This window comes from Rissa tridactyla, chromosome 3, assembly GCF_028500815.1.
Source record: "Rissa tridactyla isolate bRisTri1 chromosome 3, bRisTri1.patW.cur.20221130, whole genome shotgun sequence".
Classification (NCBI taxonomy): domain Eukaryota; kingdom Metazoa; phylum Chordata; class Aves; order Charadriiformes; family Laridae; genus Rissa; species Rissa tridactyla.
In genome coordinates, this window is record NC_071468.1 from 72737448 (window position 1) to 72765319 (window position 27872).

The 27872-nt window shown below is 37.1% G+C and overlaps 1 protein-coding gene across 2 annotated transcripts; it reads left to right on the top strand.

Annotated features, from left to right (window-relative positions):
* Window positions 1-239: 239 nt before the first annotated feature.
* On the top strand, window positions 240-27438 carry GOPC (golgi associated PDZ and coiled-coil motif containing). 2 transcript variants are annotated; one of them, XM_054194926.1, is made up of 9 exons: window positions 240-588; window positions 13769-13933; window positions 16497-16520; window positions 19219-19394; window positions 19656-19821; window positions 21018-21113; window positions 21892-22056; window positions 22739-22919; window positions 23441-27438. In XM_054194926.1, exons 1-9 carry the CDS (start codon window positions 295-297, stop codon window positions 23557-23559), a joined length of 1386 nt encoding a protein of 461 aa, XP_054050901.1. In that variant the 5' UTR covers window positions 240-294; the 3' UTR covers window positions 23560-27438. The 2 variants fall into 2 exon arrangements, with proteins under 2 accessions (XP_054050901.1, XP_054050902.1); XM_054194927.1 differs by lacking the exon at window positions 16497-16520 and having other exon boundaries at window positions 241-588.
* The last annotated feature ends 434 nt before the right edge of the window (window positions 27439-27872 follow it).

Genomic DNA, 27872 nt, shown 5'->3' on the forward strand with positions numbered 1-27872 from the left:
GCCTCCGGAGCCGTCTGTCAGCGCCGCCGCGCATGCGCGGCCGGGAGCTTTCCTCTCGCTTCCCTGCGTGGCTGCCCCGCTGGAGCCGGGCCGGGCCGGTCGCTACTGCTGCCGCCGCCGCCTCTGCTACCGCTACCGCCGCCTTGTCCTGCGGGGCGGGAGGGGGAGCGGGCCGCGGGGGGCGGGGGTTGAGGCGGGTGGTCGCGGGCCCTGCCCGGCCCGGGGAGGCCGGGGCGTGTGAGGGGAGGGGGCGGCGGCGGTGGTGGTGGCGGTAGCGGTAGCGGCAGCGGCAGCATGTCGGCGTCGGGCGGTGGTTCTTGCGGGCCAGGCGCGGCGGCATGCGGCGGGAGCGCGGCCGGCTCGGCTTCGGCAGCGGGCGGCGGGGTGTCCATGTTCCGCTGGCTGGAGGTGCTGGAGAAGGAGTTTGACAAGGCCTTCGTGGACGTGGACCTGCTGCTGGGGGAGATCGACCCCGACCAGGCCGACATCACCTACGAGGGGCGGCAGAAGATGACCAGCCTCAGCTCCTGCTTCGCCCAGCTCTGCCACAAGGCGCAGACCGTCTCCCAGATCAACCACAAGCTGGAGGTGAGGGGGGGAGTGGGGGGAGGAGGTGGCCCTCGGAGGGGGGGGGGGTCTCTGCTCGGAGGTGGGACCGTGCCCTGCCCGCGGTGTCAGCCGGAGTGTGTCCCCCCACCCCGCACCGACCTCGGTCCCGGCGGCTGTGTGTCCAGCCCCGCGGGATTAGGGCCCGGCCGTGCCCGTCCTCTGGTTTTGGTTATGATAGCGTGGGCACGAAGCGGTCGGTGCGTGCCAAAAAGAAGAAGAAGAAGAAAAAAAAAAAGTTCTCTTTGATGTTGAAAGCAGTAGTCTTGAGCAACAGATGCCGCTGACTGGTCTCTTTGCATGAAGTCCCCGGTGAATTTGGGAAGCCTTTTTAAAAAACGGGATGATGAAGGCATATGATCAAGATGCCTAAAGCTTATAGTCAGTAGTCAAAATGAGGACATCATTCCCACTTTCAAGTAAATGAAACAGAAAAATAGATTGGGGATGGGCTTTGACAGGTACCCTTGTCCCCTGATATTCAGAGGCAGATCAAATGTCTCGCTGCCCAACTGACTGTCAGAAAATTAATAGTGGAGATTGCATATTGTGTGAGGAGAATAATAACTGTCCTTGCTGTTGGAAGGTTTTCTTCGTGCCTAATCCAGAATTTCAGTCAGGGTGGGAAGAAAGAAGCATCAGCTGGAGCCAAGCTGGCCGGTGCTGATGCTGCTCAAGAGGCAGGGCTGCAGGTCCTGTGACTTGTGTGAGAACTGGAGCGCTCTGGAAGGAGCTTCTGGGGAACTTGATGGTCATTTTAGAACTGCAGTCCAGCCTGAGTCATCTTTGGTTTAGCAGGTGATGTTACTTGTCTTGTCCTTACCAGGTGTGGATGTTAACTGCCCTCTTGTTTTTCTGTTACATATTAGAAGGCTGTTGATGAGGGAAGACATTCCCTCAGTTATCCTTTCCCTGGGCTAAAACCATCCAATTTCTTCAGTATCTCTTGTAGGCCATGCTTTTTAGTGTTGTATTGCTTGTTCTGCTAACTTGTAAATCTATGGGAGTAAGGGGAAGGGCTTCTTTGGAACCGTGAAGATACGTCCTTTGTAAGAGCTTTAGCAGACAAATAAACCGTGGAATTCAGTTCTTTCAGTCCTGTGTGTTATACTTATTATAATAAAGGAATTTAAGAGTCTTCAAATGGTAACGTGCTTTTCTCAAGCTCTGCCTTGCAGTAGGAAGTAAAGTAAGTAAATTGGCTTTGATTTTAATCATGTTTCTTCCTGGTGTGAAGACATTGTTATGCAAAATTATCCACAGAGTTTAACAGAGGAGCAGGTTATTTCAAAGTAGAACAAAGACCTCATTAAACTAGGAGCTTTTTTCGTTGCAGTCTTTATTTCACCAGAATACTTACTGTAGTGATGTTTATGGTATTCTTTTTTATTGCTATGCTGTCATATACATTTTAGTATTGGGTATGTATATATACATATCAACCTATACAGTAGGCTTAATTGTATAGGCGTGGTAAAGTAAGATTTATGAGTTTATAGTAGACAATCAGTATTTATTGCATATTACACAGGGATGGTGGGTGTTGTGTACAGACTTGTAAAACAGATGAGTTTTCAGGTTATTTTAAGAGAATGAGTCAATGCTTGGTAAATATTTCTTTGAGAAGTTTTCAAGCTTAAATATTTTGAAAGGAAATGATAAAACTCAGATCCTGAAAGGTATTTCGGTATCTAATTAAAATCATCAGGGGCACCTAAATAACTGAGGATCTGTGCCTCAGTCTGAAAGATGAAGAGCAAAGGAGTGCAGTTAGTAGTTGTAATAGCACAATTATTGTGTATGTCTAAGCGTATGAAGTAATTGTTTGATAAAAATGATGCTGATAAGCCAGAGTGAGTGCTTTAAAAGTGAATAAAAAGCCTTTTATTTTGTGAAATATTTTTATTACTGATACTAGTATTAGACCTCATACCTATAAAGGCGTTTTTATTTTTCAAATAGATCTTTAGAAGGTTATAGTATTGTCTTGAATTGGTATTGGTTACTTGAATTATTATATTATTGATAATGTTATATTATTATTATTATATTATTGATACTTGAATTGGTATTTAGGATGTGATCAGTGTATTTACTTTTTTATTTTTTATAATGCAAGTTACTGTATTTTGTATAACTTTTAAAATTGCAGTCATTTCTTAAAAGCTCACAATTTTAATTATAGTGCTTGTACATTTTAATACAAAGCTTTCATCACATTCATAAAAGTCTCATTAGTCATAGTTTACTTAGGTACAAACACTTATTCAAGCCAATAAGTTAAATCCATCTTCAGAAACATGCCTTTATTTGGATTAAAATAATTCTTTGACTGAATGTGTCAGTGACTGTTAAAAGCTAGGACTTTAACTCCCACAGCTGTGTTTGCCTGCCGTTGTCTTACTGAAAGAGTGGTATTATTTCCTAAAGGAAAATCAAATTAATAATACAGAATGTTGAATATAATTCTGTTGTTTGTGGGTTCCATTTCCTTGACCAGAATTGTTGGGTCGTCTTATAATATTACAGACAAGAATAAAGAAATGCAGTTCAGACTTTGAGTTATCAGTTTAATATGCGTTCTCTGACTGATACAGTTGCTTTTAAGAGGCACAGCTCAGTTGGTTTGGTGGATGGAAGCTCCTGCTCTAGGACTTTGGTGAAAAAAAAATATTTTGGCACCATTGGTGTATATCTACTGCTAGAGAGATGAGTTTAAGTAAAATATTGTATGAGGGATGTTTCTGCATAGCGGAAGAAGTATTCCAGGAAGACAGTAGTTTCCAAAGAGGGAGTTATATGTTGCCAATTGAGAGTTAAGTTATTTTTAGAAGGAACCTGAAGGTATGCAGATCGACAGTGGATGTATGCAGATAAATTTACTGGTGCTTTAGGGTGGTGAAAGGTTATAAACATACTACTGTGCTAATAACATTTGCAGTCCTAAATTAAACTTACAAAAACAAATCTTCCTCCCCTTTTGTTTAATATTTTTCCTGCTGGTCACAGTAGGACAGAGTTGAATTAAGTAGGTTATCAAAGAGGAAAAAAAGTGTTAGGTGATAGATGCCACTGTCTTTTCTGAGATCAACTTCACTTCAGTATGAACAAATGAAGTGTACTTTGATGGAGAACAGTAAGGGCCTCAGGCTGTTAGAACAAAAGGATATGACAGCCATTTTAAAGGAGATTTTTTGTGATGCTCACTGTCTCAGAAAGCATTATAAAGCAGCAGGTACAGGCTGGCAGTCAGTGTATAAGATTTCAGTAGATTTTTTAATTGAGAGGAGGCTTGTAGGATTTGTTTTTCCTGTTTGACTATCACTTGAGGTGAGAAGATTACATGATGCTGACTGTGACATTTTCTAAATGTCCATTTCAAAAAATAAAAGTTCTGTGTAGTGCAATTTTGTAGAAGTAAAAGAAGTAGGTTAATGTGCCAGTGAAAACTGAGCTTGACTTTAACTTTGTCACTTTGACTGCCGATCTGATTCTGTAATTTTAAATGAACAAGCTAGAAAGGAATGTCTGGTAGAGCACACCCTGTGTCTTGGCAGTTGTGTTAAGCCAATGTACATGCTAAAGTTAAGGAAAACATTGAAGTATATGTGTAAGAAGTTAGTTGCCCATGTAGTTTGATGTCCTTGATGAATTTGGAATTAGCACGTTTAGAGGAACGTGTTCCTATAAGCTGAATTCTTCTGTAAGTAACTTGTTACTGTATCAGCTAAAGCATATGTAGTATTATGTAAGTAATCTGAAGATCCCTATAAAAAAAAAAAATCTGAAACCCAAATATGTGCGTGGTGACTTCTCATATAGTGTGTGAGTCCGTCTTATGGAGCACACTGCAGAACTGTAGTCTGGCTTTGTCGTTTAGCAGTACTTTTTAAACGAAGGTAGGACCATACACCTTCTTAGCAGGGTCTGTTTGGATTTTTTTCCCCTCCCTCCTTTGCTTTGTAGCGAGAAGTGCATCTGTTCAAGACCAGGATATTTCTTTACCCACTGACCTATGTGTCTATAAAACTGGGACCGTAGTTGCAGTAACTTCATAAGAAAAGTAAATTGTTTAATATTTTCAAATGTCATAAAAACTTCTGGTATTTACTGAGATGTTATTTTATTAATGTCACTTTTAACTTCTTCTCTTTTGGAATAGAAATCTGTTGGTACTAGATGGAATGTGTTCTTTTGGAAAATCGATTGAATGAGATTTGATCCAGCTAGTTGTATATCCTAAAATGGGAGCAGTTTTTAGATATTCGGGAAGTGGAAGTACAGGTTTGCATAAATTTTCCAGTTGGCTTATATACCAAGTTGTCATTAGTTTGATACGTATAATTTCTCTCACAATAATTACGCCCTTTTTAAAGAGGTGACCTATACTTAATTAATATTTTCCTGTATCAGAAGCTCTGGAATTCTATACAAGTTTAACTAGCTTACTTTAGTTTCTGTCAGCATATAGTAAAGTATTTTCCTTTTCTCATCTCTCTGGGAGTTGTCAAAGAGTAAGTGGTAGGGAACCGGTATTTTAGTTTATATTTCTTAGTTTTATTTACTGAATTGTGTTGCATAGCTAGTATGACTTTCAAAATAATGGCAATAATAAAACTACCAATATTACTTCTAAAAATGGATTTGTGTCTTCTTAATAAACAACTAGAAGCATGAGCAACCTGAAAAAAAAAAAAGTCTTTGTGAGGCAGACAGAAATTTGGCACTGGCAGCAAAATTTTAAAAAAATGTAATTTCATAGAATCATAGAATAGTTTGGGTTGGAAGAGACCTTTAAAGGTCATCTAGTCCAACCCCCCCTGCAATAAGCAGGGACATCTTCAACTAGATCAGGTTGCTCAGAGCCCCGTGCAACCTGACCTGGAATGTTTCCAGGGATGGGGCATCTACCGCCTCTCTGGGCAACCTGTTCCAGTGTTTCACCACTCTCGTTGTAAAAAATTTCTTCCGTCTAGCCCAAATCTTCCCTCTTTTATTTTAAAGCCATTACCCCTTGTCCTGTCGCAACAGGCCCTGTTAAAAGTTTGTCCCCATTTTATAAGCCCCTTATTAATTTGTGTTTCTGCAAGTAGGGGCAAACAGAATGCTACAGACAAAGTAAAATAGCGGCAAGAAACAGTATGTAAAGCAAAGTGAAAACAATAATAGGTTCCTCCAGTAACAGGTATTTTAATGATAGAGATTAAAGAGATCAGTGACTGGCATATAAATGTTGGCTGATATCTCCATTTATGTAAATAGAAACCAAATTTTTAAGATGCTTTACATGTATTATTATTATTATTATGTTATCTTTTAATCACTGTGAGGAAAAGTGTGCAAATAATTTCATATCCAGAATGGTCTTCAGCAGAGAAGATAAAATATGAATGTTCTTTTGCATCCTTTCAATTTGCTGACCGGTCTCTTCAATGTTTTGTCAGGACTAGAATAGAACCTGAGAAATGGAGCAATTAATTTGCAGATGTCTCATGTACTGTGTATTCTGTATGGGACACATTAAAGGTGGACTAAATTAATTTATGATTCATTTGTGTTTTCAGTTTCAAACACTGCATTTTTACCAAGACTACCTATGTTAGCTACACTACTGTAGTATTTATTTAGTCCTAAATTTTGTATTTCACGTTCTTATTAGCCACATGATAAAGAACATTTTACTAAATTTAAAGCTTCAACTAAAACTTAAGTCACATATGTCCTTTTTGAGGTCACAATAATAGAATCATAGAAATTTGTAAGCACAGTCTTTCAAAATAATTTCTTGAAACAGGCTTTCATCATTGACAAGCAGTAAGCATTCTTTGGTTGTGTTGAAATAAGGGGGTTTTTATCAACAAAAATTATGGTTCCTAAGTGTATCATTTATTCAGAAACTCACATTTTTTACAGTGCTGTCACGTTGTTTAGTTTTGTAAGGAGCACAGTGAGGTTAACAGGGCTCTGATCTGTTTCATGGTTTCTCATTCAAACCAGTCCATTAAGCTTAATAGAGTTGTGTGAGAAATTGCAGCAAACGCTGCTTAATGGGCAGGAAGACTCAAATAGTCAGGACTCAGGAAGGGTAGACTGTTCTTGTTTTTCGGAGAGCTGTAGTTCAAGTGGTGAAGTGACACCGGTGAGATAATGCAGACAGCCCTTTCTTCCAGCAATTAGAGAAACACAGTACTTGAGAGTTTGGGATACTTCACATCTAGGGGATGATGCCGAAGTTGGGGTTCCCCATGAAAATTTATCGGTATGTGTGGTTCAGAACTCTGCAGGACGGGCTCTTCTGTTGTTGAACCAACACCACTTTTGTATCTGGTGCCTGTGGGTATGTTTCGGCCTCGGGCTGCAGGAGCTACAGCTGTCACATCCTGAAAAATGTTTTCTGTCCTGCAGTTGTGTAACATTACGGGAACACTTAGGAATAATGATTTCATTGTTTGTAAAGCATAATCAGGGTGGTTTTTTTAACCTACTTTTGCCTTTAAGCAATGTTTCTGTCTTTAAAAAAAATGCCTCCAAAATGTAGTGTTAAGCAAATATGCTACTGTCGCATCTTGATGTTTATATTGCTTTTTTGTGCATGTGCTGGGGTGGAAGCCACAGAGTAATCGCAGCAATGTTCTCTGTGTGTTTCATGTTTCAGCCTTTAAATTAGAAGGTTAGTAGTCTCGATCAGGAGTGAATGTTTAAATACATAAACACACATGTCGGTAAACTTTGTGGAGTCTAGCATAAATTACATGAGGACACAATGCTGAAGAAGTAAAACCACCTCATATACTTTATTTGTCTATGAATTTTGATTTGATCCATGGCAAGATTCATAGGGACCTCTCCTGTAAAATGAGTATTAAAAAATATGTGTACTGGAGGTGTTTTATTGGTAACAGAATCAATGGTGCTCGTGAAGTCTCACTTCCTGCTGATTTGTCGGGAATGCTTTTGTCCTAAAGTTAACATTGAGCAATTTCTCAAGTCACTAAGACCTTCCAGTTCAGGCACCCTTGGTTCCCTCCCGGGATCTGTGAGTTTCCCCAGCACGGCATCCTTTGCCTTTCCATCTACCTGCAGTTTTGGTTAGCTGGCTGGATGAGAGGCAGCAGCACACCTACTAGCTCAGAACTGCCCGTGTGGTGCTGAGCCTCCGCGCTGTTTGCTCTTATATCTGGGTGGATTAGACAAACTAGTGAAGATCTGGCTCTTCCTGCTTTTCCCTCCATGAGAGCACTAATCCGTCACTCTTTCCTACTGAGCAGCTGTTTTGCGCAAAACTTGCCTGTCATAGGAACTTTAATCATACACACCTTTACCCCTCTAATGGATTTGTTTGAATCTCGAAAATGGATTCAATTCAAATCGGCAAGCAGGGAGGGCGAAATAGGGAAAGATGTACACAAACAGATAAAATGATGGCAGTAGACAGCCTTGTTTAGGAAACTAAGATAGAAATGATGAAATGTTACCAGTTTTTGTGGGTTTTGTTTTTTTTTTTTATTGCTAGTATGCTTGTATTTGATGTTTCTTTAAGTCCTAACTGCTGGCGTATAGAGATGATAATGGTGGAAAAAAGTCATCTTTCATTTTAAAAAGGCAGTTTTCAGACCTGTATGAGTTTAGAAGGCTTGGTATGAGAATGAATTAGGTGTACCCTAAAGGCCTGAAATGAAAGGAAAATGAAAAAAAATCTTTAGAGAATATTTGCTACTTAAAGGCATTTGATGAGTGCTTGGCTTATGACTTTTAGTCACTGGAGGCTGGTAATATTTTTGGATATTCTTCCTTTGCTGAAAAACCTGTGTGTTTTCTAATATGTCCATTATGCTTAGCCTTTTTTTGAGACAGAAGTTGATATGCATCATTACAAGCCTCAAAAAGCACTCATTATACTTTGATGTTGAGGGAATTCAGGTCTTCCTCTCTTTTTTTATTTGCTGTGGTGAATAATGCCGCTGCCTCATCCTAGGATTATTCAGGCCTAGGAGCTAGCTTTCCAGTTCAACTCAGCTCTATTTCGAGTCCTCATGTCTGGGCAATGGATAAGACTTAGATATTTTTTTCACATCTATTAGCTCAAATAAGACTCTTGTCTGTACTGCAGAAATTATTGGGATGATAGCTCATACAGCAAAAAAGCTTTTCCCAAAGCTAAAAGCATGTTGTTATTTTATCTGATGGTGCCATCTCTCTGCCCACCAACCCCCTGCCGCTGGTTTCCCTTTCAGTAGTGAGAGGTGGATTGTTTCCTGCCAACACGGTATGTTACTCACCATCGTCCCACTTCCTGAAGTTTTCTCAGTCTGCGTGTGCTCCCTCTGATGCTTTAGATCTCTGAGGTCGCGATATTGCCGTCTTCTAATGCCTCATTCAAGTGGTGATGTTTAGGAGAAATGGTAACGTGTGGTTTTAGCATGCCATCTGTCTACTTCCTGTTGTGCATCTCTATACACAAATACATCTGTATTTGTACTTCTCTTTCATGTTACATTTATTCATCATTTCCTTCATGTATTTACTTTGTAAGTTGTCAGGGCAAGGTCCACATTTTTATGCTTCATTATGTACAAATGTAGCATAGGATCTTTCAATATGGCTCTAAGATCTTATAGAAATAACTTCTCTTTGTGTAGTTATTCTAACAATCACTTTTCTATGAAAAATGTCCTGGTGGATGAATAAGTAGCTTTTTATGAGAGTTCAGACCAGCATACAAAAAAAAAAAATGGTGAGATATGATACTAAATAATTGGAAGAGACCTCAGTGATGTTCATTTTGTGTTTACAGCTCAAAGCCTTGTCCCTCCTAACAAACACTGGTTAAGATTTGAAGAACTCCATAACTGTCAGTGCAATCAATCCCAGCATGTAAGCTGAATTGATTATATTGACAGCTTAAAATACATATTTAGCATAAGTTCATTTATATCAAACACAATTTTTTGATAACTCATAACTGCTTGAACGGGAAATAAGAGCTGTTGATTAAAAATAGAAGGATATTATGTCTGGACTGTTTCGTCTAGGTTTTTTTTATTTATTTATTTTTAATTTTTGCAATAATATTTTCAAATGCCCTGCAGAATAAGCATTTTTCTGCTGCTTAATGCCGTGATTTATTTTATATTTTATGGAAAGAAGGAATACTTTATAAATTCTTGTGTTATTTCCATTGAAAATTTGTTTTAATTTTCATAGGTGTAAGATCTCTGTGAAATACAAAATACCTAGTAAACAGCAAAATATTGCCAAAAATTGAGTAAATATTTAGTTAGCCTTTCGAAACTATTCTTCTTGTATCATCTCTGTGTTAGATTATTTGGAAGATAAATATTGAGCTTTACTATTTGATTAATTTGACCAAGGTCTGCAGTTTACTCAAACTGTAGACTTTTATTTAGAATTACGAGTAGATTGTTTACAGACTGATGGAGGAATAATCTGAAACAGTAGCTTTTTCTGAAAAAGCATGTGTTTACTGGTACTTTGTGGAAGAAAAGAAAAATACAGGCTTGTGGGATTACCTTTCCTCCCCCACCCCAGACAGATCAGATCAGTAATAAAGGTTGGTTTGTTTTTTTTATTCAGAACAGCAAGGAGAAAAAAGGTAAGAAAACAAGGAGTACGTCTTGTATAGTTGACAGAGTAGGGACTGTAATTGGGACAGTACATACAAAGAAATTAACAGTAATGTGTCTAATTATTGATAAATTGGAGAACATGCTTGAATGAGGTACTTTAGAAAAATAAGTGATTCTGTCAGTAATGCTCTTCTTTTTTTCTTAGTCTTTTCCATAGTGTCTCATATACATAACTTCTCAGACTTCTCAGTTGGCGGTCAGTATTGAACTGAAACATTTCTCAGAACACTTCAGGAAAATTTAGTGATCGTTGTCCCCGGACAAGAGGTGGGAGAAGTGGAGCATTGAAACAAATGGTCTGACTTCCTTTAGTAAAGAAGAAACTTGATTATTTTCTGGTTGATTTACATAAGCTTTGGCTTCCTTTTTAAGGCCCAGACCAGGCACTTCCCATTGCCATTGGCATCGAATTCCAGTTACAGATCTCAGTCTGAGAAAACTATCAAAGACTTCAGTGAGTCAGAGAGAAATGAGCATATCTCAAAAGGCATTGACCTTGCCAACAGGTGTCAGAATTAAAGGAAAAAAGAGCTGTGCAAATTCTGTCTCTCCTGTCCTGTCTGCTTGATTCTCCAGTTCTCTCTCCATCTCTGCTGTAGGGCTGGGTGTAGGTTTTCGTGATTATATGGTAGTTCCATCAGTCCAGTCCTGCTACACACTGTGTGTTGTTGCCTGGGGCATAGACTCACAAGTGAGTTATCAGAGAGAAACTAAGGTGTTACCTTGCAGTGTGATACTTGCTAATCTGCAATAATTGCTAATCTGCACAGTGGTATACTGCCCTAAATACAGAAGAGTTCCTCTTTTGGGTGAATCAGCAAGTTACTGTTAAAGAATGTTATGAAAGTAAACATACTACCTTCTCTTCAACCTCTGCCCCTTATTGTTCCCCAGTGAAAGTTTCTGTTCTCTATTTGTTGTTTGGTGGCTTTTCTTAATCTCTCCTAACCATGAAGCTCAGGGGTCTCCCACAGTTTGGTGTTCGGTACTTCTGCCCCAACTGGCTTCTCCACAAATTCTAGAACGGTCACAGGTGACCTTCAAAATAGATGACATCTCTCATTTGACAGTCGTCTTGGAAAGTACATCCAAAAAGCCAGCAATTAAAGGATGGGTACACTTGCTTGTGCAACACTAATTCTTCCTCATTGTGCTCATGCAAATTGAAACATTAGAATTATATGTTTTTTCCTGTAGAACTCCAGCCTCAGGCAGTGAATGGTGCTCTTGGAAGGCATGGCCGTACCCATAGTTCTTGTTTGTGCTCATCACTTCCTCTGCTGTCTCTGTCCCCTCTCTGGATTTTACTGAGTAGCTTCCAAACTCGAATGCAGAGATGTTGAATTTCCAGTGGTCTTTCCATATGATTCCTTTATAACAAAGTGAAGGAATGTGGATAAAAAACAGTGCTAGTAAGAGTTATATAAAGGAGAATTAAGTGAGCTGGCCAAGTTGAGAAAGCTGTGAAATAGTGTAAAGATTTGTCAGCTTTCATAGAAGTAGATCACAAGATTTGAAAACAGCTTATTGTTTGTTTTTCAGTGTGACTCTTGTATCTGCATCTGTTCCTGGGGATGGATTTATGACTTTTCATAATGTGTAAATAGGTTACTTCCATGGTGTGTACTCATACCATTTCTCATTTTGCTCTCTTCATTAAAACAGCAGGATATGAGTGTAAATCCTAGGTCTTATGCAGAGTACTATTTCTTTTTATTATGAGTTTGACAGTCTCTTTGTGATCTCTTTGGAGCATCATGCATGTCGCAAACCTGGTAGCCATCATTCTTGCTGCTTTGTAATTTGCACAGGGAAAAAAACTTTTTTTTTGACGGAATTTATATGCCATTCTCTACTAGGTGAGGCTGGACAATATTAAACTGGTGTAATTTATCTGTTCTGCCACTTTCTGCTTCTCCAGGTATTTCCAGTCAGAATGGATGAATGTTTGTGTGTGTGTCTATATAAAAAAGGTAATAAGTGTTAGTATGTTAGTTGTTAGTATCTGTTTGAAAGGAGGAAGACATTAGTGGTCTTTTTTAAAAGTAGAAATAATATCATTATACATTATATAATAATAACAAATTATAGTAAAGTAGAAGTAATATTGTTATACATTATGTGAAATTGTGACTGGGTCAAATTGTGTCTTTATTATTAAGGTCTTAGTTATCTGCTCTGTACTATATTATCACCTCTTATGCTGGTGATATTTATTTTGTTTTGCTGCTTTAGTTCAGGTGTTCAAAAGGTCTGCTTTTGTTTGAGGGTAGATAACCCATAGCAGAGAGACTTTAGCAGTGGCTGGTCATTGAGGAGAACAATGCAATTTTGTAAGTCACCCATTTCTCTAAAATTGTATGGCTTTATGGTATTTTAAATATCATTTTAATGTAGAAAACAGTTTCTGCTTTAGAGTTCTACTAGGGTTTACAAATTACTCAGGTTTTTTGTCATTCTAGCAGTTGGAAGGTGGAAAGCAGTGTTTATGTAGTTGAATGGGGTGATTGTTGGCTTGCAATTTGATACTCAGTGCAAATTTGAACATTAATATAATGTTATTAAATTATCTAAAATACTATACTTTAATACAAGGGTTTTGTTGGTTTGTTTTGGGTTTTTTTAAGAATCAATGGCTTTTCTGTTTTGTTTTTTAGTTCCAAATTTTTGGGAGCAAAATTGTAATCTGGGAATTTACCAAAAAATATTAAGCGTGATCAAAATTCCCCTCCCCTGAGATCATCTCCTGTGGGTTTTTTGACAAATAGTAGCTTTAAAGCTTATATAAACGTTTATCTTATAAAATGCTACTTGAAATTAAGGATAACAAGTAACCTGGTAAACACGTTAGAACTTGTTCTTGTATTCCAGATAAACATACTACATATGAACTGTATTTAAAATGTTTCAAAACCACTTTTTTAAGAGTTAATAACTATTCCTGGTTTCCTACATATGCATTTTATGGGCATTTTAATTCATGGCTTCTGGTTTGCCCACTTAATTTACTATTTCAGTTAAGCTGTTGATAACAGACCAATTGTACGTTGGGTTATTTGCTTTCAGTGTTGTATTTATAATCATCATTTTACTTTGATCAATAATTTTTTTTCAATAAGATTTAATATTTTTTAAGCTTTAAATTGTGTTTACATTGCTATGATTGTAATTCCTACGTAGATTTAATGCCATTGCCCTGTTCTGGAGTAGACATCATCAGCACACAGCATTGCCTGCATGAGGAAAATCACAGCTACTGTTACTTTCAGCAGTGTGGTTGTTTGACACTGGGTCTGTGGAGGAATGAATTTGGTGGCAGCTGGGGAGTAGAAAAGCCTGCAAATGATCCAGTGCTTAGGTTGTGCTACGGAGGAACTTGTGACAGCGTGTACTCTTACCTGTATTACACCATGTATAGTATATATGTACAAGCAAATGATGTGTCTGTGTATCACAGTTCTGATGACCCCATTTAATCATTGCTCTAATTACTACGATGGATTATATCTTCACAGGCCCAGTTAGTTGATCTGAAGTCTGAACTGACAGAAACGCAGGCAGAGAAAGCGGTATTGGAAAAGGAAGTGCATGATCAGCTTTTGCAACTCCATGCTGTTCAACTTCAGCTCCATGCCAAAACTGGTCAGAGTGTTGATTCTGGGGCTATTAAGGCAAAACTGGTGAGTATCATGGCTTGAATGGAGGATTACATTATCCTTTTCCCTCTCCTGGATGAAGGTGTTTCTTGGAAGGTGTGAATAAGCTTGTTACAAATTTTCACATCAGAAATGTTAGAGAGAGTTAACTTTTTTAAATAACATTTATAGGTGGTTGTTAGCAACCATTAAAAATAACTTAAATAATATCAGAATAATGAGTAAAAATTTAAGGAGTTGTTTTTACATAAACTGTTTTTAAGTGGTTTCTTAATGTAGAATAAGAAAATATTTTGGTGGCTTTTAAAGCTTTTCTGGAGGCAGAAGTTGCAAAAGCTAATAGCTTCCAATATACAAATACAAACAAATTTTCATGTATCTTAAAAAAACTGAAAGTGCGGTAAGTCTATCATTTTTATTGTAGTTACACTCTGATAAGAGAAAGAATGGGATTGTTCGGACGTACAGAGAGATGGTAGATGGCATCACATTCGTCTCTGTTGTCATTCTTTCTGTTTAAGAATGCTGCAGATGCGTCTGTGTTGCTATTCATTGCTACGTGCAGCAGACTGTTGTAAAAGAACTGAGTAAACCACTGATAATTTTGTACGATATGTTTTTTAGAAACTTAGACCTATACAAAGCCCACCAAAAGTTAACAATAATTAATCTGTGCAATTAGTTGGTATTGACTGATACCCAGAGTGTAGTCTGCCTTGTTACTAGGCACAGCACAGATTCAGACTCTTAAGACTGAGACTTTGTCAATTAGAAAAATAAAGTAATGTTGTATAGATTGTGGTTTCTAAGTGTTGGCATAAATCAAAGTCTAGCTCTCTGGCTGTTTGTAAAATTGATTCACAGGTTGATTGCAAATACCTAGTTCCAACATATATGGAACACCAGATTAGTCTCCTCTGCCCTTTTGTCCTGTTAATTAATGTATAATAAAACACAGCAATAGGCTGTAGGGCTTAAAGGCTATCTAGGCCATAATAACAGGAGTAACCCAAATTCTTCCTTTTTCAGATCCAGAAGCTGTAATTGAATTAGAGCTGTGTTCCTAGGCCTACATACTTGCATATTCGGTATCAGTGTAACATTTTCTGGATCGCACATAATTTTTGTGTGCACGTAACTTATTCTGTATTAAATTATAGTTTAAGCATGATGAAGCTTCTTTGGAGCTGTTAATAATTTTTATCACCCTGTAAATATTTAACTAATTTAACATTAGTTAAATATCACCAGCATTCTGTAAGTGTTAGGCTGCAGGTTTACATGTAGGGAATTTTTTTTAAGCCAACACAACATCACTATGAGTGGTTTTGGTCCCTAAATTTTATTAGGGAGGCTTAACATCTGGACGACATAGAGAATAATACTTTTAACCTTTTTGTTTCTCCTTAACTTGTTATAAACAATTTCTAAAGAAAGATTAACTCTCCATGCTATTGACAGCAGTCTTTTTCCCACAGATGACAGTAAATACATTTTGCTTGCATTGTTTCAGGTCTTCATCTGTGTTGAAATTGAATTTATTAACAGCCTATACTGATATTCTCACCTTAATTCCAGTTTGTTCCTCCTTTTTTATAAACATCAGGGCTAATCTTTTGAGTTGGCTTTACTTTGCCTTTAGGGATTTCATAGCTCTAATGGAGAGAAACTCACTTTTAAACTGTTGTAGATACAGAAAGCTATAAAGGCCTGGGCAGCTTGAACAACCAAAACTGAAGTTGCTTACATGACAATAAAATGGGAAGTCTGAGTTTTAGGTAGATAAAAACTGTCGTGCTGACCTTCTGGCAGTCAGAAAGCCTCTGAGGGCAAAGACGGACTGTGTCAACAGAATATGCGCTGGGCAAATAAAGTTCTGTACTAGTTCACTTCCTGCTTTCTTTATTAACGACGACCACTCTTCTTTTGCATGTAGACTCAGCATAATTGTATACTCTGCAACAAACTGTAAAATTGTACCTAGTGGTGAACTAAGACGTTTCTCAATGTTTCAGATTGTGAAGCGATTCATAACATCATGGAGTTTAGGCTGAATCTGGTTTTAGGAGTGGTGTATCTGCTTAGTACAGGCACAATAACTCTTTCTGTGTAAGAGTATGAAGTTGCCTAGGGGAATTTTTTGTCTTGAGTTTTGCAATTAATATGTCTTTTTTGCTACTTCTCCTGATACTTGATGTCTGTCTTGTAATATGTATTTTGTTATTCTTTCTGAAAGGAAAAAAAATCTATTATCTGTATAACAGATGTTATATTACAGAATATATTTTCTATGATACTTTCAAAAGTGCTTTCATGCATTTCACATTCTCTTGGTAGGAGAAAGTATTATTTTCAATACTACAATAAGGTTAAAATTTTTAATAAGATTTTTAATAACTTTCACTGCAAAACACCAAAATTGCTGCTAAGTACAATTGTAACAGTGTGCTTGTTCTTTATGCTGTCCAATGAAATACACAATCTGCTGGTAAATTTCTTTTGGAATAAGTCATTTATGTTGTTGCATTTTCTTGAAGTTCCTATTGTCTGTTTCTCTAATTATGGAACTCTTTTCTTCTGTCTTAAGTCTGTCCTTTCTGTGGATGAGATGGTAAGTATGCCGATTGCCTCTTTTTGTGTTTAAGCAGTGCTTTTGTTTTGTGCAACAACTTCTATATGTTGGCCTCCAAAACTGGCAAACCAGATCTGGCTTTTTCCTTCTTCCTGTCTGTTGGCAAGATGCTGTGTAAAGAATTTTCTTTGCATTTTAGTTTTTCTTTTCTAGTTTTGGTGCCCTCGTTCCTAAGCCTGTGTGTGTTTCATTTATTATTGTTACAGCTAACTTGGGGCAATATCTGACAACTTGACATTCTGAAAGATTGTTCTGGCAGTATCTGAAACATTTTTAAGGTGTTATACAATTTCTAAAGCATAAACACCGTACACATCTACCAGTGTAATGTGAAGTATTTTATATATTGTATTTTTTTAAAAAAATCTCATGAATTTTTCCTTGTTTTCACTTTTCTCAGTTCTCTTTATGGACATGACTAATACGATTTACTGGCTTGTGTGAGAGCCCAAAACATAAACTCAATAACACATAGATAAGAAGAAAAAGCGATGCAAAGTTAACTTTTATCTTTTGGTCTTTCACAGCAATAGACTTGAAAGGTTTTTAAACAGCTTTTCCACTTTTATTGTGTTATATACCTCATTATCATTGCTCAGTATTTGCTCTTTGAAAAGCCACAGGATAGCTGGTAACTGTAAGCTTTGATCTTCAACATTGCAGTTGCATTTTTGGTTTGGTGTTTTTTTATATTACCAACAGAAAACATAGTTTTTTCTGTTTTGCAGAACCTATGCCACACTATAATCACTAGAAGGTGTGAAATGATTCTGTAACTTCCTCAATTTTTTAAAAGATTTTTGGAGACTTATGACATCTCATGACAGTTGGTCAAAAAAAGACATGTCCTTTGAGTACATCTTCAGATATTCTGTATTGCAACCTTTGTTTTTTCTTAGTGGTGATCAATTGGAGACAGTCTGCAGTAGCATTAAGAATATGATCCTATGGCTTCAGGGTGTCATTTTCCACCTCAGTCACAGACTAATAGTTGTAGTAATGGAGAAAATAGGAAAAAAACAATTTTATGGAATTACGTTGTTCCTCGTAGTTTAGGTACGACATTTAAAATGCATGACTAAAAGTGATTCCACTTAGAAATGTAACATTTGACTTTCGTTTAAATTTAATTTAAATGATTAATCTAATTCAGAGAAAATAAATGGAAACTTGATGAGAGTTTTTAAGCTGACTACTTTGTATAACTACAGTAAAGTGGGCTACATGGAATTTGCCGGGGTAAGCAATCTTGGATCACTTCAGCAATTCACTTTTCTGGAGGAGGTTGGAATTCTTCTCCCAAGGTGTATTTTGGATACAGCAAGGAACTTGTACAGCTCTAGAGCGCTTTTCTGAATAGAAATACACTTCTGAATAGTTACATTCTAACAAATTATTGGCAAAGATATTATGAATTTTTAGTTGATTACTTTTTATTCAGTAAATAAAGCATAAAAATATCCAATGAGGAAGAAAACGGAGGTTTGGATGTGAATGATGCACCTTCATGTGTCTGTCAAATTCTAGTCTTTGTCTATTTATATTTGTCAAATAGAAGATTTTCTAAAAGTGAGTACGTAGATAAACCGGGGGCCTATGCTATTTAGAGTAATATTGGCAATACATACATAGCTAATGTAAGTGTTACAGGAACACTGTACCTGTATACGGACTCTCCAGCTACTGTAAAAGGAGTGTTATGTCTGAGCTGTGACCCTTCCTGCAGATGCAGCGTGTGGCAGAGGCAGCGCAGCCTGTCAGCACTCTCCAATTCTCGTAATGGCCCTTTGGCTACTGGCAGTAGATGGGAATGAAAATAGCCCAAGACCATCATAATAATAGAAAGAATTGGTATAGTTTTAGAAACTCCTATTGTTCAGATGTAGATCAGTCAAAATTTTCCCCTAAAAAAAGAGAAGGTACATTCCTTACAGTGTTTTTTGTGTGTTGGGTTTTTTGTTTATGGTTTTTTTGTTGTTGTTTCTTTTTGTTTTGAGTTTTGGTTGTTTTGTTCTTCTTTTAACAAAGCTGTTTTGCACTAACTTCTCTTTTAAGTTTTGTCAGGGTAGGCAACTTCATGTGTAGAATCTCTGGCTTTAGTTTTGTGGTTGGTCTTCAGATTCTGATTTGGATGTATCCTTGGCTGGACATTTCTTTGTTGTTTGCATGATAATAATTGTCATTTTAAGGATATACAGACTTAAAGAAATTTCCTTCATGTTAAAATAGTTAAAGAATATTATAAAATTAAAATATTTAGTGATTTTCATCTTTAAAATAATCTTCTCTCTCATTGTATGAATCTTCCATTTGAACACAGGAAAAAGTAAGGATGATATTCAGGCTACTTAAATTTTGCCACCTGTGTGTGACAGGGAGAAGTGCTGTTGTTAGTTACAGTCCTTGGGCTTTGAACCAGTAGATGCATATTGTGCTGAGGAGTTGTAAATTGGATAAAAATCATGTCAGGAGCACAGAGTTGACTGCAAGGCCCCCTCTCCCCAGAGGGGAGCGTGCAAACCGCTAGCTGCAGTGCCATAATCCCTGCTTACATTTTTTTTCCTGCATGCATGTCCTGTACACAAAAGAGTTAATTCATACTGTGTGTGCAGAAGCAGAGAGTGCTCTTTCATTATTAACTTTGATAAAAGCTTTCAACTTTTTTTTTTTTTTAAAGGAGAGAGAACTTGAAGCTAACAAGAAAGAAAAAGTGAAAGAAGCTCAGCTGGAAGCTGAGGTGAAGTTGCTGAGGAAGGAAAATGAAGCTCTTCGTCGACACATAGCTGTGCTTCAGGCTGAGGTTTATGGAGCAAGATTGGCAGCCAAGTATTTAGATAAGGAACTAGCTGGAAGGTGTGTAAAGTCAATCTGTGTCCCTTAGCATGAGATGCTTTTGTTGTTGCTTTCTTCCTTTGCATCCCCAGAGGCAGGTCTAAAGTTAAGACTAATTAGAAGTCTCATGTTAGCAGAACAAAAGGAAGAAACAAAAAGTCCCCACAGTTACTGCACTTGCACTAGTTGTGCTGTGGCCATATGAAGTGTATGAGATATACAATGCATTGATTTTTCAGTTGTAACGTAGTGTATTGTTTTACTCTCTTTGTCATTATGTAGGGTCCAGCAGATTCAGTTACTGGGACGAGATATGAAGGGACCGGCTCATGACAAGCTCTGGAATCAGCTTGAAGCAGAAATACACCTTCACCGTCACAAAACCGTTATTAGAGCTTGTCGAGGTCGGAATGATCTAAAACGACCAATGCAAGCACCACCAGGACACGTAAGTTGAAAAGATGAGCCGTTCGTCCATGATTTCCAGCGTTTGTGGAAAATAGATATGAGCTATTTCTTAATTTTTGTGATTGTTTTTACTTCAATATTTTGTTCTTTCAAAAGTCACTTCTAAGCACATAGTTCTTTGTATGCTGGAGGACAGTTCCATGCTGAATAGCACGTCCCCGTAAGTGACCATGAAAGATGATACAATTCCTTTGACTTACCTAGCAACACTCAGTCCTTTTGAAAACTGAGCCTCTGCTATGTGTGTGTACAAATATGAATTTAACAGCTTAATTTTGTGACCTAGGTTTCAAAATGTGGAGCTAACTTATTTACAAAAAACAACAAGAATAACATTTTTAGAATCCGTTTGAACTGAAATTAATTCTTAAATTTTTTTTAAAGACCAGATAAATTGACATTCTGTAAACATAGTTGATTGATTTTTTTTTTTTCCTCCAAAAGGTACTTTTTAAAATAAAACCTTTAAAAGGCATTTCACTGTGGGTAGCCTTGGTAGAACTCACCCAACTTGGCACATGACCTGTTAATCACTCCAGTGCGTAAAACTAAACATTTTCAGGAGAGTGTTTTACTTTGCTCTGTTCTAAATACCTTAGTTGGTCAGATGGATCTTAGTGCTTATGTTGCTAATTGCATATAAAATATTGGTGGACAAATACCTGTATTTGTGATTTTAAGGATCTGTATAATAGCAACAGTGGCTTAACAAAAGCAAAATAAATACCTTGATTTATTTAGTCTCTCTTTTAGTTTTGTGTTGAATGGGTTTAGGTGTGGTTTGTTTTTACCATAATAAAAATAAGCTTGAGCAAGCAACCTCTTCCTTGGAACCGTATTGCATCTTCTAGTTTTAAATTGCAGTTTATGTCATATAACTCTTCAGCAGAGATCAGCATTCCTTCACGTAGTCCCTTATATTTTTAATATGTGACCGATTTCCTTCTTTTGAAGTTAATTTCTGTGTTGTGCATCACTCAGCACTGAAATAATTATTTTCATCAGGAGCTCATAGTGAGGAATCTTTTCTGATTTCACTGTAAGCCTGGAGCTAATCTAAAATTGTGTTGCTGGTATGCTGCCTATATACAGTTAAAAAAGCCCAAAATGCAGAAATGCATCACTTTTTGGGTCACACATTTATATGTATGCTATGTTTGTTTTTTATCAAACTAGGATCCTGATGCCTTAAAGAAGAGCCAAGGTGTTGGTCCAATCAGAAAAGTTTTGCTGGTTAAAGAAGACCATGAAGGACTAGGAATTTCAATCACAGTAAATACTTGCATTTATTTTCCATGACACAAGAAGCAATTTGAATTTGTTTTTGTACTTCTGTAAAATATGTGGCTCAGTGAATGTTTTGTTAGAACATACAAAAAAAAGCATACGCAAATTCATAGCTGTGGTTGTAGAACTTGAAGACTCATTTTGATAGACTAGGAAATAGATAACTGCTACTTTATGTAAAACTTATGATTTTAACTTACGTTGACGCTTTATATAGATGCTTTAGCAGATTAGCCAGTGGTGAATTGCAGGTGTGGTAAGTCTGTAGAAGAGCAGAAACAATCTGAGAACTAACTTCCAAAGCTTAGCTGTTGCGATTGTAATTTTTTTAAAAGTATTGGTGTTGACATTTAACTGTATTAACTTAGCTGTATTAACATTTTACAACAAATTTTGACTATTATACTTCTATTCTAAATGTTAATATTGTTTCTTGCAAGTCAATATGGTGCCCAATACGCTTTCTTAGTGAGGTTTTGACGTTGCCTCAGCAGCTGGTATATGATTTTAGACTTTTGTTATTATTCAGAATCGTCTCCTTTGACTCTTTGAGATATATTTGAAATTTGTCCATTCTTTTCTTGGGAGAAGAGTTAAGGGAAGCATCTCATACGTTCTTCTTAAGCATTATTTTTGCCTGAAGCATAATTTCTAATTTTGTATAGTAGAAGTTGAAATAAGCACTTTAAGAACAAGTACCAGAATCTTCATTTTATGCTAATGGACACCTCAGTTAACTAAAATCTACTTTCTTTTTTTATAGGGTGGGAAGGAGCACGGTGTTCCAATACTGATCTCTGAAATCCATCCTGGACAACCTGCAGATCGATGTGGAGGACTGCATGTTGGTGATGCTATTCTGGCAGTAAATGGTGTTAATTTAAGAGATGCAAAACATAAAGAAGCTGTAACTATTCTTTCACAACAGGTCAGTTGGGACCTGTAATCCGTAGTCACATTTAGGTTCTCACTGTGTTCTGCCTGTTGAATTACCTTGAATTGTAATGTTTTCTGTTAAGCACAGTGTTATGCTAAGCTACAGTGATTCCTGAAGCTGTATTACCTTATGCTAAATCCTCTTATGTCTTGCAACTTAAGCAGAAAAAAGCTGGAGCAGTACTGGTTCAGTTAAACCCATGTATTGGCTAATGATTCTTCAGTAAGGCTGAAGGAAATTACCTTTTTACATTGCCCCACAGCAATAATTATTTAGTGACATACATTTTATTCTTCTATGACTGATCAGGTCCAGCCAAACAATGTTTGTCATATGCTTTGTGGTCTAGAATCTTCTTCCTGCCTTGCTTCCCATTTTCAGACAGTTAAGGTGAATTTGATTTGTCAGAAAACTTACTCACTGGAAGTCATTGTTTGAAATGTATTGGCACATAATTAAGAAATTCGGATAACTTTGATAAATCATAGCTATAGAGCTGTGCTGCTTTAGTCAGTAAAAACTTAATTCAGATACATATCGGAAGTATTCAACACAACTGTAAATGTGTTTACAACAGTAAAATGTATTTGTGTTAGTAACCCAGCTCATCTGGGTAATCCTATTACATAGCTGTGCAGTAATAAGTAAATTTGTAATTTTCATTGCATTTTAGAGAGGTGAGATTGAATTTGAAGTAGTGTATGTTGCTCCAGAAGTTGATTCTGATGATGAAAATGTAGAATATGAAGATGAGAGTGGACACCGTTATCGTTTATATCTCGATGAATTGGAAGAAGGTGCAAATTCAAGTTCTAATAGGAAAGATGCAAATGTGGATGTCAAACCCTCACAAGGTAAACCTAAAATGTGTTACATGCAGTTTAATTCTGAAGTCAACATGCAGACCAATTTCTGGAAAACACTGGTTTTATATTCATCATAAAATCAATCTACTTTTAATTCAATTAACCTACTAGTAGGCTGTCAGCTCTTTTGGTTGGTCCCTCACTTATTGGCCTGGTTTACTTAGATACAACTGAATTTAACTGAATTAATTTGTGGGAGTTTTTTGTGATCACCTTTTCCCAAAGGCTGAAATTCAAATTTATTCTTATCTTTTCCTGACTGTAGTCTAGGAGTAGTTAATTCCCCTTAACACTTTATGTTGTTGGCTTCTTCAAATACATTTTTTGGATCAGAGAGATATAGAAACAGTTCCTGTTTTCCTGTCATACTATGTCCTGCTAAAAGCCTATTAGTAGCTCTTATTTTAGTAGTCATTTCAGCAAACTTTAGTTTCTGAAATAAGGCTCATTGATCTGTCCTTCCCAAGATTGCTTCTCTTCCTTAAATGAAATTTCTTTTTAACTTGCAGTGTTTGATAAGAAACCAAGTATTGATGGACATGAAAATGGAGACCTGGGCAATTCAGTTGAAGCTCCGTTAGAAGACACTGCACCCAAATTAGCCCGTTCTGCTGAGTCTTTATCCTAAAAACACACAAAACTCAACTGGACAGATCCCATCGTTGGGAACAATTGATAATCAATATTGACTGCTCCAAGTTGCATATACTAGTGTAGACTGTAAAAGGATGATGAAATGTCAAAGGGGACTGTCTTACTGTTGCCTGGAAAAAAGGCGGTTACCTCAGGGCTTCATTGTGAGCAATTCTAAATGTGGAAAACTGTCTTTTGCGTGACACGCAGTAGTTACCTAACACGTGGCATGTGAAATGAATTTTCTTTTAATAATAAGCACCACCAAAGCATGGGATTTCTAAAAAGGATAACCTCAGTACCTTCAACTTTTAATCTCACTGATGTCCCCAAGGAAGTAGAATAAGATGTGGCCAGCTTCATTTTGCCCCTTTGATGTTTTAAAGGGACAACTGATGTTCAGTTTGGTGTGAAACAAGCTTTACCTCTGGAAAGGTAGGGGGGTGGGGAACGGTACCATTGCATCCATGAGTTTTGTACTTTGAATTTTCGAACTGTAACTTCTAAAAGAAAGCGCTTTTTTGTTGTTGTTTGTTTTTTTTTTCCTCAGAATAGCAAAAATCAGAGCTTCTATTTGAGCAAAGACCATCAAAACCCAAACGGGACAGTGGAGTACTTGCTAATCGTGATCCTTCAGCCCATGATCATTTTATGAGTGAGATTTTTGGCATTGTTTTCATGAATGCACTGCCAGTTGTTCCATTTGAAACTTGCTCCAGAAGTATTTAAACAGAGTATTATGGGATTTTAAAAGCAAAATTAGTTTTAAAAATACTCGCAATTATGTGGGCCCTTTGGTATTTTTTTTCTGAGCATCATCCATTTAGCATTCATTCTTGAATGGTTATGATTACTGCTAATACGGAGTGGTTTGATTTGGTCATCGTTAGCTTGACCTTATGAAATACTGAGTGCTTTTGATGGGTACCAAACATATTCATTTCACATTTAAATAATCTTTAAAGAAGAGAAAGTTGAGTGCACAGTACTTTACAGGAGGTGCTCAGAGTCATACGGTGTCTGGCCCTATCCGTGTTATGGTATGGCAGTCGTATTAACCTATAATTGTCTTACTGTTGAAACAAAATGTTACTCCTTTTGTAAGAGCAGTGTATCTTAAAATAGCTTTTAATTGGTGTACGTCTAAAGGCCCAAGGCATGGCTGCAAATGGGAATGTTGAGGGTGGTTTCTTGGCCAGTTTCTCACACTCCATTTGTAGGTCTTTTTGGTGAAGTGCAGCGCTCTCCTCGTGCAGGCTCTACATTGTAATCACATATATTCTTTCAGCGTGCAATGCTGGCTTTCCTGTCACTGCTTTGCAGGCTGTTGAACTGTAATGTGAAAAGATAAGATTTTGTACATTGAGAGAGGAACTAATGTGAAAAGACACCTTTGCAAGTGTTACTGTGTAGGATGCACATACATAAGGAAAAAAACCTCAAAGGCCTTTAGAGTAACATCGACTAATCTTATGTTCTAAATCGTGATGTAGGACACAGTTACTTGTCTCTCCTAGGAGCACTATATATATATATGTTTATAGAAAAAGCCTAAAAATGTATATACTTTATTCAAAGATTTTGCTATTTATAAATCCCTTAACTTCGCTATTTACACGATGGTTTTGTGTGTGCGTGTGCGCATGAGTTCCACTTACTCAGTGGAATGCCATTATTTGGTTCATTTTTTATAATAGTCTTTGTCATACAGCATACTGTTGAAGGTTTTTAAAATAGTCAAGGCTGTACAGTTTTCACCAAACAGAAACTAGTATTTAAAAATAAAGCTGTGTGAAGAAGAAACAGGTCCCCAGGCATGTTTCTTTTTCTGAAGCTTCAGAAACTTGAGGACACGTTGGCTGTGAGTTAGCAGATGAATCCACTGCCATAAATTTGCATCCAGATTTGTGTTTTTCCCACAATTGCTCAAGCAGAGTGCACTTGAAACTGCCTGTGGCCTGGACACTCAATATCCTCTCTGTCAGAAAGGATAGTTCAAAGCCAAGTTGTGATCTTCTTGTCTTTGAAAAATCATCGCTGTATGAAATTCTGCTGCAGTTGTAAGGAGCGATGCTCGTCCAACTAGTCTAGTAGCTTTGAAATAAGGCATTAAATTTGCCTGTACCGTTTGCCTCCATTTGAGGGAAAGGTGACATTTTTAATTTATTTGTTCTTCGTTACTTCTTGACACACCTTATTTTCCACTTAATGCTTTTGATCAGTTTTAGCCTGAAGTGAGAGGGTGTTTCTTAAGTTATTTTCCTAACGTTCCTTGTCCACCTGTTTCTCGTGTTGCTATGCTCTTTTCTTCATCTTCTGGAAGTTGCTGGACCCCTTCTCTGCTCTTACCTTGTCTATTTTTAACCTATATATGAGATAAACAGAGGGAACAATTGCTGAGGAAAATGGCTAGGAGTAGACAAATCATGTAACAGTAAATTATCGTCAGATTTCCTTTTCTGCAGTTTTTATAATCTTTGTTTAGAAAGTCCTGAATGGGAGGATTTTGCTCGGACACTACAGCCTGTCTCCATGTACTCCGTACTTCCTACCATACTGGTTTATTGTAGTCAGAGTGAGATGCTTAGAGATTAATATTTAACCTGAGAAAAGTTTTGCAACTTGGGATTTCCAGATTCAGTAGACAAATGTGTATTCTTCCCTTTGTCAGTAACCGGAAGACTCAGTCCTGCTGATTCCCAGAGATTGAATGAATTAGACTTGGAAGAATTTCCAAGGAAAGTCAGTATTCAGACTTCATTTTTATTTTTTAAAATGTAAAACGGTTTACTTGTGTGTATATATATTTTTACTTTTAAAAAATAAAATAATATTCTACAGAGAATTTTGCGATTTTCTGAATAGATAATTCCTTGCCTATTAAAAAAAAAAACCTTTAGTGAGACAGTTGTATTTTAAGGTAAAGGTGGACAGTGTTTGTTGGCGTCTGGGACCAATGTTAATTAAGAGCATGTAAGTTAAGGAAAGTGCTTTATGGCAATAAATTTAACTCTGATCAAAGGCTGTATGTAGTATTTCCTTTGTAGAAGTGTATTCTTGGCAGTGAAGAGGGTTTATATCTGCCTCAATATATGTTAATCCACAGTTGTATCAAACAAAATTCAGGTATTTATTGTATCTGTCCAAACATTATTACATCAACATCATGGATTAATCTCATTTCTGTAGCAGATAGCACATTTTGCAACCAATGTATACATCTAGTTAAGCTGAATATAATATATTTTTATTAGCCTGTAAATAAATATACTCTTCTGCATTGCGGTGATTTCTGCACCTAATTCAGACTGGTATTTAATTTTCTTCTGTTTTTATATATAAAAGACAGACACCTAACCTTGCATGTGATCCTTCCCCCCGTTCCCGCTCCCCGCCCCTGTTAAGCATGTAGTCCACACCCAGCCAAAAAGCTAGTAAAGCTAGTATGAGAAAAGCCAAAACTACATAACATGAAGTTTGACACAAATTCAGTCTTGGCTGGCAATGGTTAATAGCAAATTACCTTTTTAAAAAGATAGTTATAGGTCGTGTCTCAAATTTCGTTATTTGAGATGCATTTTCTGATGAATGTTTTTCAATAAAAGAAAAAAAAAAAAGAAATATTTGCAGTGTCCGGCTGTACCATAAATATTCTGAAGCCTTTGGCTAAGGAAAGCTATAAAGACCCAAACCTGTCAAAGGATTAAATCATTTGGGTAAAATTGTGGAAACTGCCTTTCTGCTTTCTGTTTGTTTCTTTCTTTCTTTCTTTCTTTTCCATGCATTAGAAATAATAACTATATTCTGATTTTTCCACTGCGGTTACACTTAAGTTATAATTTTTAGTCTTGATATTAAAGTCTTTTCGTTCAGATTAAGTGTCTGTTTTGTGTTTTTTAAATTGTATTTTTTAAAAATATCATCGCTCACCTATACTTGAGTGGTCGTCTTGCCCTAAAGCATCCAGTTCACCAAATGAAAGGTAATGGTATGGTGACTGTGGTACTAGTATCGTTATAGCAGTAATTAAGAATTTCTTGAGAAAGTGTACAGAGAGTAGAAGACTGAGGGTTGGAACTGTCTCAGTGGACAAGGTTGAGTCGTGTTGGATGAAAAGGTGTATAATGGACAATTGGTGAGGGCTAGAACTGCAGGAATTTATTTTTCAGCTCTGAAATTTTAGAAGGGTTTAGATACGGGTGACTTCAGCAGATGGAAGGAAGAAGGAAAGGAGACAAAACTCAGCTGTCGTAAAACAAGCAGAGGATTAGAGACAGCTATGAACGAAGGTGGAAATGGATGGAAACA

Bases quoted from the DNA above. Each gene is read 5' to 3' on its own strand.
- GOPC (XM_054194926.1), top strand. From the start codon at position 295: ATGTCGGCGTCGGGCGGTGGTTCTTGCGGGCCAGGCGCGGCGGCATGC. The intron at 13,934-16,496 runs GTGAGTATCATG...TTCTGTCTTAAG, and splicing joins GGGCTATTAAGGCAAAACTG to TCTGTCCTTTCTGTGGATGA. The intron at 19,395-19,655 runs GTGTGTAAAGTC...GTCATTATGTAG, and splicing joins GATAAGGAACTAGCTGGAAG to GGTCCAGCAGATTCAGTTAC.